Raw genomic sequence first — 15,584 nt, forward strand, 5'->3', positions numbered from 1 at the left:
TTATTTCGGCAGGGTCAGTAGTAAAGTCCCTCTTTTCATTCTTGTTTTCGTTATTTGTGTCCACTCTTTTTCTTTGTCAGTCTTTCTGAAGATTTGTGTATTTTATTTATATTTTCAAAGAATCAACTTTTGATTTTGTTGATTCTCTATTTTTTGTTTTGTTTTCTATTTCATTTATCTCTGCTGTAATCTTTTTTAGTTTCCTCTTTCTGCTTGCTATCAATTTAGTTTGCTTTTCTTTTACTAGTTCTTCCAGTTTTGAGATTAGGTCTCTGATTTTGAAGTCTTTGGTTTTTTTCATTATAAACATTTAGAGTTATAAATTTCCCTCTCAGCACTACCTTTGCTGCATCCCGTATGTGTTGGTATGTTATACTTTTATGTTCATTCACCTCAAGATAATTCTTAATTTAACTTTGATTTCCTTTTTAAACCATTAGTTATTTGTGAGTAAGTTGTTTCATTTCCACATATTTGTGATTTCCCCTTTTTCTTTCTGTTAGTGGTTTCTAGCTTCATTCTGTTGTGGCAAAGAATATACATCATATAGTTTCAATATTTTTGAATTTATTAATACTTATATTTTGACCTAATATATGGACTGTCTTGAAGAATTATCCATGTGTACTTGTGAAGAATGTGTATTGTTTTCATTGGGTGTAGTCTTTATGTCTATAGGTCTAGTTGGCTTAGTGTATCATTCAAGTCCTCTACTTCCTTACTGAGCTTCTGACTAGATGTCCAATCCATTTTTTAAGATTTATTTATCTCCCCCCTCCACCTTGTCTGCTGTCTATGTCCATTCACTGTGTCTATTTGTCTTCTGTTTAGGTGGTACTAGGAACCAATCCTGGGACCTTCCAGAGTGGGAAAGAGATGTTCAGTCTCTTGCGCTACCTCAGCTCCCTGGTCTGCTGCATCTATTATTGCCTCTCCTCTGTGTCTCTTTTTGCTGCATCATCTTGCTGTGCCAGCTCTCTGCGTGGGCCAGCACTCTTTCTTGGGGCAGCACTCCCCATGGCCAGCACTCCATGTGGGCCACCTTGCCTTCACCAGGAGGCCCTGGATATCGAACCCTGGACTTCCTATATGGTAGGCGGGATCCCAATTGCTTGAGTCACATCTGCTTCCCCCACCTTTACTTTTATAGCATGTACATACTCTTTTCCCATACCTTTGTGTCAGTTTGAGATTATTTATAAATTCCAGAATGAGAGATTATGTTTATAAACTGGTCTATTCCTCCAGGTGTGGCACCCTTTTTTGATGGTATTCAGTTTGGCTGAGATGTCTTTGATAAATATGTTAAGATTAGGGCTTTGATTTGACCACATCAGTAGGGTGTAACTCAGGTTAAGTCCTCATCCCCTTGGGGATGGACACTCACTCAAGAAGACACACAGAAGTAGATACACAAGAAGAGAGAGCTCCATAGATGCCAGAAGAGAGGACTTTGTCATGACATGGAAGAGGAGAAAACTTTGATCCTACAGCCCCGGAAAGGAAGACAAGCCCTATGCCAGGCTGTAGCTGAGAAAGAAGAATGCTGAACCTTCACAGAGATCGGCAACCTTCTTGCTTTAACATGACAACAGACTTTGGTGAAAAACCAACCTTAAGTTAGACTCTTTAGGGCCTTGTAAAAACTCTTTAGAGCTTTTATCCCAAATAAATACCCTTTATAAAAGCCAACATATTTCTGGTACTTTGTATCAGTACCCCTTTGTATGACCAATACAGAATTTGGTACCAGGAGTGGGGTACAGTCTGATTCAATTACCAAAAATGCTGGAATGGTTTTATAAATGGGTAAGCGGTATATTTTGGAGAAATGATCATATGCTTATTGGAAAATGCCTAGACTGCTTTGAAGAGACAGTTAGTAGGAATATGGAGCCTAACGTTATTTCTGATAAGATCTTAGAAGGGAATGATGAAACCATTATTGGAAACTGGAGGAAAGGTGATCTGTGTTTTAAAATTTCAGAGCACTTAGCTAGATTGACAGCTGATGTTATATGGCAGGAAGAATTTGAAAAAGGTGAGCCTGGACATTTAGCTGAAGAGTTTTCCAAAGTAAACTTGTAGAATGAAGCTTAGCTTCTCCCTGCAGCTTATAGCAAAATGCTAGAAGAAAGAGATAAGCTGAGAACTGAATTGTTGGGCACAAAGAAACCAGAAACTGATTCCAGAAATTCCACGCCTCTAGAAATCTAGCCCCCAGCTGATAGTACCCCATTTAAGGAATTAAGTAAACTTGGAACTTGTAAGCCAGGATTGACAATGCAATTATTTAGGAAAGACTAGTGGTAAGTGTTACTGTCTGATGACTTGGTCCTCTGCTTCCTGCTTGCTAAGCCAATAAGCTTTTTGAGAGAGCTGTATGAACAAAATCACTGTCAGTCTGGACTAAAAGGGACATGGAGGGGAAAGATAGAAAGGAAAAAAGCTTTAAGAGGAAAACCATGGAAGCTAAGGTCTGGAATTAAGACATTTCTTTGGACCAAGAGAGGGACCTCACCCATGTATAGAGAGAGGGTGAGTTTGCCCTGGTATTTGAAGAGGGTGGATATTCCAGCTCAGTGTTCAGAGAGAGTTTTGCCGCTCCAACGTACAGAGAGGGTGGAGCACATTCCCCAAGGTTTGGGGAGAAAGAGGTTGATACCCCAGTTCTCTGCGAGGGGTGGACCTGTTCCCCATAGTTGGGGAGAGTGAAGTTGACATCCCATAACTCTGAGAGGCATTGGCCTATCCCCCACCAACTCATTGTTCTGAGAGGATTGTGCCTGTATGCCAGAGATTAGGGAGAATGTTGCTGCCATTTTACTGTAATAAGGGAGTTGAGACTGTACACCAGAGATTGGGGAAAGAATGGCATAACCCCAATGTTCTGAAGAGTGAGGTCTGAAGCTCAGTCGCCACCCAGATGCTTGATGTGGGTGGAACCAAGAAAATGGCTGTTGGACAAGCCTGTGGAAAGGGTAGGCCCCCATGAGACCCCAAGGAAGAGAAACCATCATATTAAGAAATGACCCCCAGACTTTGAAATCCAGCAGTTTTCAGAACTGTTTGAGACCAGTGACGCATGTTTCCCTCCCAAATTCTCCTCATCGTAATGCAAATGTTTATCCTGTGTCTATTCCTTTGTGTATTGGAAGCACATAAATTGTTCTGTGGGTTTCACAGGTCTACAGCTAGAGGGGACTTTGCCCCAAGTAAAATTGTTTTTGTGTAAACTGATCTGTTCCTCTGGGCATGATACCCTTTTATTATATTAGATTCAGCTGAGGTGTCTTTGATTAAAGTCATCTTTAATCCCTTTGGATGACTAATACACCCTTAATCCCCCCACCGTTTTTTTTTACTTGTTACCACTAATTTCTCTATGCCTTGTATCGTTCAAGAAACCTAGATTTATCATTACTTTTTATGCATTAGCATTTTTGTTACTGTAGGAAGTAAAAAGTGGCATTACATATCAAACAATACAATAACTCTGGCATTTATCATTACCCAAATTGTTACCTTTCCCTTTCCCTGTGCTCCTTTGAACCACTGCCTAGTGGTCTTGTCTTTCAGTCTGAAGAATACCCTGTAGCATTGCTTGTAGTATAGGTCATTGGTGATAAACTCCCTCAGCTTTTGTTTATCTGAGAAGGTCTTTATTTTTTTTTTTTAAAGATTTATTTATTTATTTATTTATTTATTTCTCTCCTCTCCTCCCCCCCCCCACCCAACCCCGGTTGTCTGTTCTCTGTGTCTATTTGCTCAGTCTTGTTTCTTTGTCCGCTTCTTCTGTTGCTGTCAGTGGCACGGGAATCTGTCTCTTTTTGTTGCATCATCTTGTTGTGTTAGCTCTCCATGTGGGTGGTGCCATTCTTAAGCAGGCTGCACTTTCTTTCATGCTGGGCTGTTCTCCTTACAGGGCGCACTCCTTGCGCATGGGGCTACCCTATGCGGGGACACCCCTGCATGGCACCGCACTCCTTGCGTGCATCAGCACTGCGCTCCTTGTGTGCATCAGCACTGCGCATGGGGCAGCTCCACGTGGGCCAAGGAGGCCCGGGGTTTGAACCGCGGAATTCCCATGTGGTAGACAGATGCCCTAACCACTGGGCCAAGTCCGTTTCCCTCTCCCTTATTTTTGAAAGAATCTCACCAGATATAAAATTCTTGAGTGGCTGTTATGTTCTTTCTGTACTTTTAAGTATTTTGTCCCCCTATCTTTTTACCTCCTTGGTTTCTGACTAGAAATCTGCACTCCATCTTATTGGGACTCCCTTGTATGTAATATGTTGCTTTTCTCTTGCAGCTTTTAGCAGTCTCTCCGTGTCCTCTTTTTTTTGATACTGGATCCTGGGAATTGAACCTGGGATCTCATATATGGGAAACCAGTGCTCAACCACTGAGCTACATCACCTCCTTGAGTTGATTTTTTCATTTGTTTGGCTTGTTTGTTTTTTGGGAGACACTGAGAACTGAGCCCCAGACCTCCCATGTGGGAAGCAGGTCCTTAGCTACTTGAGCCACATCCACTCCCTCCATGTACTTTCCATATGATAGTAGAATCAATATTTGATGACTTATATTTTTCCTTGTGTTTATTCTGTTTGGTGTTCTCTGAGCTTTTGGATGTGCATATTGACATCTTTTGCTGTGTTAGGGAAGTTCTCTGTCATTATTTCTTTGACTATTCCTTCTACCCCTTTTTCTCTTTCTTGCCCTTCCTATACTCTCATAACATGTATATTAGTGTACTTGATGGTGTCCCATAGCTGTTTTATCCTATTTTTGCTTTTACTATTCCTTTTCTCTTTCTGCTGCTTAGCTTGCCTCATTTCAAGTGTCTTGTTGTCAGGTTCACTGGTTCTTTCTTTTGCCATCTCCAGTCTGCATCTGAAACCCTCCTGGGCATTTTTCATTTTGTTTATTGTAGTCTTCAACTCTGGACCTAACCCTCCAAGAACATTGGGGTGATGGCCATTCTTTCCCCAGGCTTTGGAGTATAGTCTCAATCCCCTTAGTACAGTAAGGTGGCAGCTACATTCTCCCTAATCACTGGCGTACAGGCACAACCTGCTGCTTTTGCCTAGAGGTTAAACTCTAAGAGGAGGGTCAGTCAGGGAGGACTGTTTCCCAGCTAAACAGTCTTTAGCTGGGAAAGACTGAACAGCTAAGAGGGCCAGCTAATATGGCAGCTTTCTTTCTCTGTGTGTCTCTTCATGTTTCTCCCATTTATATAACACTCCAGTCAGAGGGCCACTACCCACCCTGGGTTATGCCTCATTGAAGTAATCAAGTCAAAAGCCCCTAACTGAATTAAATCCAATCAAAGTATCTCACACCCACAAGAGTGTATTAATTCTAAGAACACAATCTTTTTCTGGAATTCACAAAAAGCTTTAAACTGTCATGTATATGATCAGCAGTTCCTTTCTTAGGTATTTATCCAAGAGAAATGAATATAATATAGCTAAGGAAAAAAAACTTGAAAAAAAATTTTCATAGACTCTTTGGACATAATAGCCAGAAACTGAATATTCATATAATAGAATATTAAAATAAAAATGCATGAATGACTGATAAGCACAACAATATGAATGACTCATAATCATCAGTGGCGTCGTACACATGGAGAGCCGACGCAGCAAGATGACACAACAAAAAGAAACAGATTCCCTGTGCCACTGACAAGAATACAAGCAGACACAGAAGAACACACAGCAAATGGATACAGAGAGCAGACAATGGGGGATTGGGGAAGGGGATTGAAATAAATGTAATAAAATAAATGTAAATACCATTGTCCACTAAAAAGAGCCATCTACCATTGGAGTAAAGATTCACTCCCTGGGCTATGGCAGAGAACACCTTTTGGTGCTGATGAAAAGTAAGAAAGTGCTAAAAAATTTTGGGAACACATCAGAAGGACACTGGAGTCAGCTTTTTAGGGGGTTACTGGACAAATCTGGAAAAATTCAAACACCGAAACAAATAATGGTAAGAATGGGTTATAATTAATTGGATAAAATAAAAATCAGTGATTCTGTAGTGACATGTGTGAATGAATGATAAAGACCAGGGAGAAGGTGAAGCTTTCCTTGGAGTAGAATGCTAACTAATAAATACAAAATGAATGATGGCATTAGAAAACTCATCATTGGCTACTTAAAACTATTAGGTGAAAGTTAACTATGAAACAGAATATTTATATATGTTATATACCAGGGGAAACCTGATGGATAACATCTAAATAACGAAAATTGATATCACTGATACTGTAGTAAAGAAGCATCATTTGCCTTAAAAGGATACAACATTGGTTCTGTCAGTATTTATGCCCAAAATACATAATTTATTGATGAGCAAATATGTAAACCCAAATTAAGGTATCTTTCCCAAAATAACTGGCTTATACTCTTCAAAAATATTAAGGTCAAGAAAGACAAAGGGTGAAGAACTATGTTCTAGTAAGAGTTTAGTTTGAGACAAAAGAGATGGTACAACTCTAAATGCAATGTGTCATCTTGGATTGGATCCTTGACTGGGGGAAAATTAATTTTATATAAAGGACATTATTCGGACAAGATAAATGTACTTTTGATAAAAATTGTAGCCATGATAAATATCCTGATTTTGATAAATGTATTGTGATTATGTAAGAGAATGCCCTTGTGCTTAGAAAAACACTTGGGTATTTAGGAGTAAAGGTATACGATATCTCCAACTTGTTCTTTTTTTCAAAGATTTATTTTTTTATTTATTTATCTCCCCCCACCATGTTGTCTGCTCTCTGTGTCCATTCGCTGTGTGTTCTTCTGAGTCCGCTTGGATTCTTGTCAGTGGCACCAGGAATCTGTGTCTCTTATTTTTTGTTGCTGAGTCAGTGCTGCGTCAGCTTTCTGTGTGTGCGGCACCACACCTAGGCAGGCTGCGCTTTCTTCGCACAGGGCGGCTCTCCTTACAGGGTGCACTCCTTGTGTGTGGGGCTCCCCTATGCGGGGGACTACCCCTGCGTGTCAGGGCACTCCTTGCATGCATCAGCGCTGCAAGTGGGCCAGATCACCACATGGGTCAGGAGGCGCTGGGTTTGAACCCTGGACCTCTCACATGGTAGGCGGACGCTCTATCCATTGAGCCAAATCCGCTTTCCTCCAACTTATTCTTAAATGGTCTAGAAAAAATATTCATGCATAAATATTATGTAGGTATATAGAGAGAGTGATAAAATAAATGGGATAAAATGTAAATAAGTGGTAAAGTTCTATAAAAGATAAGAATTTTATATTCTTGGAACTTTTAAGTTTAAAATTTTATAAAATTTAAAGTAATCTAAAAACTCATAGAGTCATAAAAAAAAAGTAATGATGGGTTAATCAGTAGGTTAGACACAACTGAAGAAAGAATTAGGTAACTGGAAAATAAATGTGAAGAAATTGCCCAAAATACAACATAAAGAGCAATGATATAAGACAGAAATTTAGAGAGATAAAAGATAAATGAGAATGTCTATAGTTGCTTCTGAATGGAGTCAGAAGAGTTGAATGGAGAGGCAAAATTTGAGGAGATTATGACTTAGAATTTTTTCAGTATTGGTAAGACACTAATCCACTTACTGTCTTAGTTAGGGTTGCTGGATATGTTTCTCAAAGAAAAATCATACTTAGTAAGTCCAAGTCAATATAATTTATCTTAAATACACAAAAATTGGGGGATCATAAAAATCAAAGGAATTAAATTTATTTTGAATTTCAGAGTAAAGTTTGAAGTTAAAAATAAGTACAATTAAATAAATCATTAATTTATATAACACCTGTGTGCCAGTCAGTGTAAAGCATTGGGGATCCAAATATGAACAGATACTGTAGTATCTAGGAGTTTTAATTTCAGTGGGAGAGCTAGTTCAACAATAGTGTGAGTTACCAGCCAAGGTGCTAATGGTATAAATACCTCACAGTCTAGGGAGGAAAATTAAACGTGAATAGATTATTTCAACATAGTAAGCTTAGTGAGAAAGCAAGTTTAGTGAGGAAGAGAGTGAAAGAATCCTTAGTGTAACTGGTGAGGGCCAGGGAACACTTCTTAGAGATGATGGTGCATGCTAGTTTTATTGTTTGTGTTAAACATAATACTAAAAACAAAAAAGAAAACAACAAAAAGACAAATATGTATAATACAGAAAAGTGTATAAAACATCACCCATCTACCATATTTAATTTTGATAGACCTATTTGTGGCCTTTCAGTAGAGACTCTCTTAAAGCACATAGATGTGTCCTTTGTGCATATGTGTTTATGATACACTCACTTAAGTATATGTAAATTTCTGGCAGAAGTTAATAGTAATGAAAATTTTATTCATGTTCATGTTTGGGGATATCCATTTAGGAGTGAAATGATCTTATGCCATTTCTCCTTTCAATCCCAAGAACACCCCACCTCCATCCATTTACCTTCTGGGATCAATATTTCCAAATTAATACATTTTACTTATGTAAAAATTCTTTGGCTAATTGTCGAAGCTTTTGATACCATAAGACATATATTGCCCAATAAATGGCAAAAGTTTTTGGCTAATTTTGTTTTGAAAAATAACAGAAGATTAATTTATTTAGATGCTGGCACACAGTGACTCTACTTTTACATGTGATGGAGTGGTGTTCCTGCTCAGCCATGCTGTGGTATTAAATTTTTTTGTAGTCACTAAAAGTGTTGAACACAAAAGAGCATAAGCTTAAATGAAGGAGAATGCAAAAAGAATATCGAAGATTCTTCTCCTGACTTTGCTCATTCCCATATATAGAATGAAAAGTAAATCATTTCAGATATCTCAATTTGCACTTAAGGAGTCACATGGGATGTGAATTTGGCCATTGCCTTTCATCAAAGGATTTCTAAGCATTCATAAGCCTACTCAATAATCCTCTAAACAGTCTTGTGAAGTTGGTAGCTGACAATATTACCATCTCCATTATAGTGAGGACTAAATGGAAGCACTGAAATACTAAGTGATATTTTTATCTTCCATTCAGAAATTTCTTAGTACTTTACAGGCCAGTATTATTATCAGCTTTATGAAGCTTAGTAAGATTATGTGATTTGCCCAACCTTAGGGGAAGAATTTGGCATAGCATCAAGGGCTCCCTAAGTCTAATCCACTTTACTGTGTTTGTTCTTCATTCCCTACCCCACCTCAGCCCTGCTATTCAATCTAATGTTTTAAAAATCCCATTATATAACCTCAAGTCATATAATTTCATTAGCTTTTGAGTTCATTCTGGTTCTTAATTAAGAATGTAATGATAGTTCACTTTTTTCTAAAATGAAAAATAATTTTTTCTGAAATAAAGTTTTCACAGAACTATTAGTAACTTTGTATAATAAATCTTATCCACTTGTTCTGTTCTGATAAATCAGAGTCCTCTTCAGCATAGTACCAGGTTAAGCTAAATAAAATAGGGAAGGATAGTTTTAGAGAATAAGATATCCCTAATTTACAAACATAGATACTTTTCTATTTCCTGTTGATATAAAATTGGATGTCAAAAATTTTAAATCTCTTTTTAAATTCTCAACAGCAGTAATGCTGGAATCAGCCAGAATTTTGATCCCAGTAAACCTAAACCTGGTATACTGAAAGACAGAATATAGTTTTTAAATTTGGGGCATAGGAGGAAATTTGGATACGTTGGGAGTGAAAAGTCACAGAGATTATAAAGTTACCCATAAGAGGAAGGTAATTAGGATAAAATAGGTACCCATGTCACAATTAAGATATTAATAGTAGCCTTAGGAGCACCTTAAAATTTACAGAACTACCAGATAGATACTACTTTTAACTGTGAGCTCTGTTAGGAAATGATTAAATATTTTAGGAAAAGATTGACATGTTTGTCTACTGTTCTTTTTTAAACCATTTGTTTCATCCATCTTTTCTATTAAAATTATCCTTATCCTCTATATAGCATCTTATTCTTGTATTACAGTAGTTCATGAGGGACAGAAGAATGCCTTCATAAAGTAGGTGTTTAAATTTCATGGTGGATAACCTGATTATTAACAGTGGATCCAGTTCTAATAGAATGGTAAGAATAGAAGGTCATAAATTCCTCTAGTAGGTTTGTTATTTACCTCTTCTCTAACTCTCTCTCCCTCAATTCAACAAAGACTTTGTGCACAGAAGCTGAGATCTCAGTTTCTGCCCCTCAAGATGTGTGACCTTGAACAAGTTGCACAAACTTTTTCCCTTTTGACTGAACTAAATGAGTTTTTAGATTTCTTCTATCTCTATTAATATTAAAATGTTTTAGAATTCTTGTAAATATTATCCTCATTTGGTTGTTAGATGCCTAAATTATCTGAATACCACATTAAACACAATAGATCATGTTTTTAGATTCTTACCAACATAATTAAAGTGGGAGAGGACAACCTATTTTAACCCAGCTCGCTTTCTTCTTTACTTTTACATATTTCTCTGGATTTCTTAGATAAACCTAGGACCTGATCTTGAAACCTTATAAATCCAAACATTTATTACTTTATATGAGAAATAACCAATAATAAAGCAGTAATGTTTTGAAGAGTTAATATCAGGCAGAGGTTTGTGTTCTAAAAATATAACATCTTAGAACATTTGGAAACAAAATATAAAAAAATTATGTTGCATGCCTTTAGTTTTTGATTTGTACTTTTGGAATGATGAAATAACAGAATATCTCACTCATCTGAGTAGAGTAATGTATATTCCAAAGCTAAATATTAATACTTTCTTGGATTAGTTACCATTTTGTTTGATCATACCTCTATGCTCTTCTTGTTTCACTGAGAATTCATGTTAAATTGATTTCAAGAGGGCTTCTAAAAGATAAAAATAATTATTTAAGCCAATTTAATCTCAAGTAATGTTTTTTGATAGTCTAATATAGATGTGATAGCAAAATAAAGGAAACCTTTTTTAGATAAAGTTGTTTTTTGTTTCTTGTTTGTTTTTTGAGGTACTGGGAAGCCTGCATTCAACCACCAAGCCATATTGGGTCCCCTGAGTTGTTTTTTTTTTCGTTTCTTAGCTTGTTGTTTGTTTTTTTGTTTTTAGGGGTACTAGACCAAACCTGAGACCTTCCATGTGGGAAGCAGGTACTCAACCGCTTGAGCCACATCTGCTCCCAGGATAAAGTTTTTAGATTTAACATTTACTCTTCAATGTTTTCTTAGATTGTCCATCTCTTCTATCTTTTCTTGCTCCTATCAATTGTTTGTAAATCTATAGTTATTTATAGTAATTTCTAGGATCTGTGGAAGCATTTTTGTTTTCTGTAATACAGCCTTTATAATGCAATGTTTTTTGTTTTATGCTCTACCTCTGTAGTATTTTAAATAACTTAGTTTCTATTTCTCAAGGATCAAGAAAATACTTTTAATGCTGCATTTGTCACTGAGAAAACTAGTTTTAATTTATATTGACCTTTTTCTCCTTTGAGCATTGTCTGCATTCATTAAAATGTTGATGACTGCTCTTTAGAAGACAGCTGTACGAAATAAAGTATTATAAATATTCTGCTTTCCTTTCTAAGCATTGTCACCAACAGCTGGGCATCCAGTTTAGCAGAACAGATTTTGTGCACAGAGAGCCTGGCATGTTCCTGAATCAGTTTAGTGAAGGAGACAAAAAATAGTTTCTTATGGATCGGGGACTTATAAAGACATAGAGCATCTGTTCCTCAGTTAAGACATAGTCTGGTAGTACTGAATCATGTTTAAAGCTAGAATAATTTGCAAAACTTCTTTCACCTTGCTCATACTTTAACACCTAGTTCATTATTTCTGCAAAAAATATACTTTCACTGTCTCCAAGGTATGTAGGTTATTTTGCTCTTACCTGTCATTAATGGTATTTAAAAACACACATATAGAACTTTTTGAAGTATGACTTTAATGTTTGAATTTTGTGGTAGTCCATATATACAAAACCACATATAGAAAAGTGATTCATTTAAATATTTAATTATGATTTAACTTTGAAACACGGTATTAAAAACAAGTCCAGTTTCATTGTCATGAATAATTGCTTTCTTCATATGGTGTTATGGTTTAATAAATTATATAAAAATTAGCTGGTAAAAGTAACTTAGGATCTTTGTTTATGTATTTTACCCCTAAATATTTGGCAACTCAAAACATGTCAAATCTAAGATTTCTTCAAATACTTTTTTTGCAGTGTCAAAAGATCACTAAAATTGGATGGTCTGTTAGAAGAAAATGTAAGTATTTACTTATGAGTTTGCAATTATGTTTTTAATTTTTTAAACACCTGTTTGCCTTACTAAATATAAAAATTAGCAAGCATTATAGCATGATTGTGGTGGCATGCCATTTTTCTGCATATGGAGATTTTTTGATAAATACACTATGTAGAAGTTTTTGGTCAGCTTTAGGTATTCCTTTAAGAGGCAAATTAATAATGAAATAATTTAATAGAAATTACTATTTGTAGAAAAAAATCCTGCATTCTATTGTACAAGAAGCAATATGGAATAATGACAGTATTTTTATATGCATACTGTAATCTGCTGAATTGAAATTAAAATAGCATTTTTATTTAAAAAATGTAATTACCTCAGCTACACTGGAATGATTACATGATAAAATACTAACATTATAATAAATTTCACCATGGTTATCACAATAAAAATAAAATTGTACTGTTGCTGTTTTTGTAAATCTCGTCAAGGACATTCCCAATGCAGCATATAATCACAAATGTTAGTTTATTATCTCTTCATACCAACTACAGATCTAGATGCAAACACTAATACTGAGGTACTTGTGACCTCAGTAATCTTAAATGGAAGTAAATTGGTGAGAAAGTAAATTAAAACAAATAGCTAGTCAATAATGAGGTCTGAAATTTTGTATAATAATGACATTTCAAGAAATGGCTCTTACATGGAATTTCTCTTTGGAAAATTCACTGGTATTTAAGAAAACAGAAATTTACCATTTAAAAAAATTCCTAGATGCTTTTAAAAAAATTTAAACAAAGATGGCAAAATACTGCAATGACACTAAAAAAAATCATTAGCAGTGTAATTGGCAATTTAGAGTACCATTATCCAACATGTTCTGTACAGAATGCAGCTGTGATTGTAATTCTGCATCTGTTTCTTTGGTCCGAATGGTATTTTGGTAGATGAGTAGTCCAGCTTGAAATGAAATACTGTGCTTTTCTTCCCCAAAGATGTTCTTTGGGTAGTAGTAGCATTATTTGAACGGAAAAGAATGACCATTTCAGAATTCATCATTTTCATGAGTACAATTGTCATCATGGCAGACTTTCTATTTTTTCTTCAGATGAGGATGTGAGATATCCAGTGTCACAGTTAATATCTTGAATCAGAAAAATACGTTATGTTTGACCCAGTTCTATACTTTTAAACAGCCATCATACACTAAAAGCCACATGGCATGGCCATCATACACTAAAAGCAGATGTCTAGCATCCTAACCTAGCCCTGTCTTTAACATTTCTCTTTTATTTCCTGACCTATTCCTGATATCCTCAGCTTCTTGCCTTATCATTGGTCTGCAGTTTTATATTCACATCTTAGATCTGACACTTTTTTTTTCTTCCTATTTTGGAGCTCCAGTAACAACCTATCTCTGAAGCAGCCTGGCTTCCAAGAATCTACCCATATGGCTGTTGACCCCACTGAAGCTGCCTAAGCCCATACAAAAGGAAATCAGACATTTAAGACATGTAATTCTAGGTGTACTTAATTGCTGCAGAGCTACAGAGAAACTAGTAGTTACTTTGTGGTCATTTTGCCTTAGCAGTATGATGGTGAAGGAAGAGGGCTCTGGGTTCCAAGTAAAGGTGATGACCCTTATAAGCCAATTGGCTTAAATAGAGCCTGTCCATCCTAATCTACTGCTATTTCCTTTCCCAGAGATATTTGGAACTCCCAACTCCCAGTGTTCCCAAAGTACCAGGAGACCTCATTGGATATTAACACTATATGATTGTCTTAGTTTTCTGGGCTTGCTATGACAAATACCACAAATTAGTTGACTTAAACAGGATTTATTGAATCAGTTTTTTGGAGGTTAGAAGTCCAAAATTGCTATTGCCAGGCCATGTTTTCTCCCATAGTGTGTTGCATTCTGGTGCTGGTTTGATCTCTGCCTCCATCACATGGCAATATCTGCTTCCTCTGGTTTTTACATCCATGTCCAATTTCCTTTGATTATAAGGACTTCAGCTTTATATTGGACTATGGCCCACTCTCGTTTACTTTGGCCACAACTTAACTGGTAACATCTTTAAAAAGTCCTATTTAAATATGGGCTCACATCCATACGACTGAAGGTTAGGACTTAAACATGTCTTTATGGAGGACATGATTCAGTCCCAAACAAAGGCTGCAAAAATGGCTTTCTTTGTTTCTCCTTATAGGGGAAGCCAAGATACAAATCATATTCTCCTGTAACAAATATATAGAATGTACACTGCAAATACTGTTATTTGCTGAACCTCCCAAATTGTTAGGGGGTAGTAAAGAGTAAAGGAGATTTCAGTTCCTCATTACCTACAAATTTTGGGCTGCTTGAGTAGTTGCCCTCCAAGCACTGATCCTGGATGGATTTTCCGGAAACAAGATTAATTATTTATTCCAGACTGACGCTGATGACAGTCCAGATGAATATACAGGAACAACTAGTTACCCTGCCACATAGCCAGCTCAGCCTAGTCTCATTCAGGCCACCTCTCACAGGGTATAGAAGAAGCAGTTGTTACAGATGGGAAGGGAAGGCACATATTTTCGACTATGGCCATCTCAACAGGAATGCTGCCAGAAGGAATGGTGGTACAGGTTTTAGGACAGTTTTGCTATTTTGTATATAGATGCCCAGCCCAGATTACACCATTATTATTAGTATTTTTTAATGAAATTTTATTGAAGTATATCATTCATATATGAACATATATAAACATTAAGTGTATTGTAAAAGTTGTAAATTTACAAAACGAATAGGCATATCATCAAACGGGTCACATATATCACCACCATCTTGCATTGTTGTGAAACACTTATTTACAAACTATGAAAGAGTATAGAGTAGTACACTTTTAGGTCTAATTATTCCCTTGGCCCAAGCTTGTCTTATTTTTCTGAGACAAAAGGCTTCTGTTGACTTCTGAAATTAGAAGATGATTTAGACTTCAGGGCATTAGGGAATTTTATAGCTCACACTTTGCAGGCTTATTTACTGACTTGGCTCAGACTTACTACCTCCCCTCCCCTCCATTCCCTCTTCCCTCCATCCTCCCAACAATCCCTTTCCCTTCTTCCTTCCTTACCTTTGTATTAAGGAAAATTTTAAACATACACAAAAGTAGAGGTAATACTATAATGAACCCCCATGTATCCATTACCTAACTTTAAACAATTATTAACATTTTGACAGTTTTGCTTCTTCCATTTATATCTGTGTATGTGTGTGTGTTTTCCCTGGAATATTTTATATCAAGTCCCATACATCATTTCATCAGCATGTATCCTTATAAACATCTCTAACAGATAATGA

General features: G+C 36.4%; 1 protein-coding gene across 5 annotated transcripts in view; it reads left to right on the forward strand.

Moving 5' to 3' along the window:
* ITGB3BP (integrin subunit beta 3 binding protein) overlaps nucleotides 1–15,584 on the forward strand; it is a 127,414-nt gene that overhangs the window by 14,072 nt on the left and 97,758 nt on the right. For all 5 annotated transcript variants that reach the window (XR_011649653.1, XR_009187189.2, XR_009187190.2 and 2 more), the window contains exon 2: nucleotides 12,217–12,259. Coding sequence is in view for 2 of the 5 variants with exons in the window: in XM_058303463.2 (XP_058159446.1) it covers nucleotides 12,217–12,259 (43 nt within the window). In the remaining 3 variants the exon portion in view is untranslated. The remainder of the gene's footprint in view (nucleotides 1–12,216; nucleotides 12,260–15,584) is intronic.

Source organism: Dasypus novemcinctus, chromosome 9, assembly GCF_030445035.2.
Source record: "Dasypus novemcinctus isolate mDasNov1 chromosome 9, mDasNov1.1.hap2, whole genome shotgun sequence".
In the NCBI taxonomy this organism is placed as follows: domain Eukaryota; kingdom Metazoa; phylum Chordata; class Mammalia; order Cingulata; family Dasypodidae; genus Dasypus; species Dasypus novemcinctus.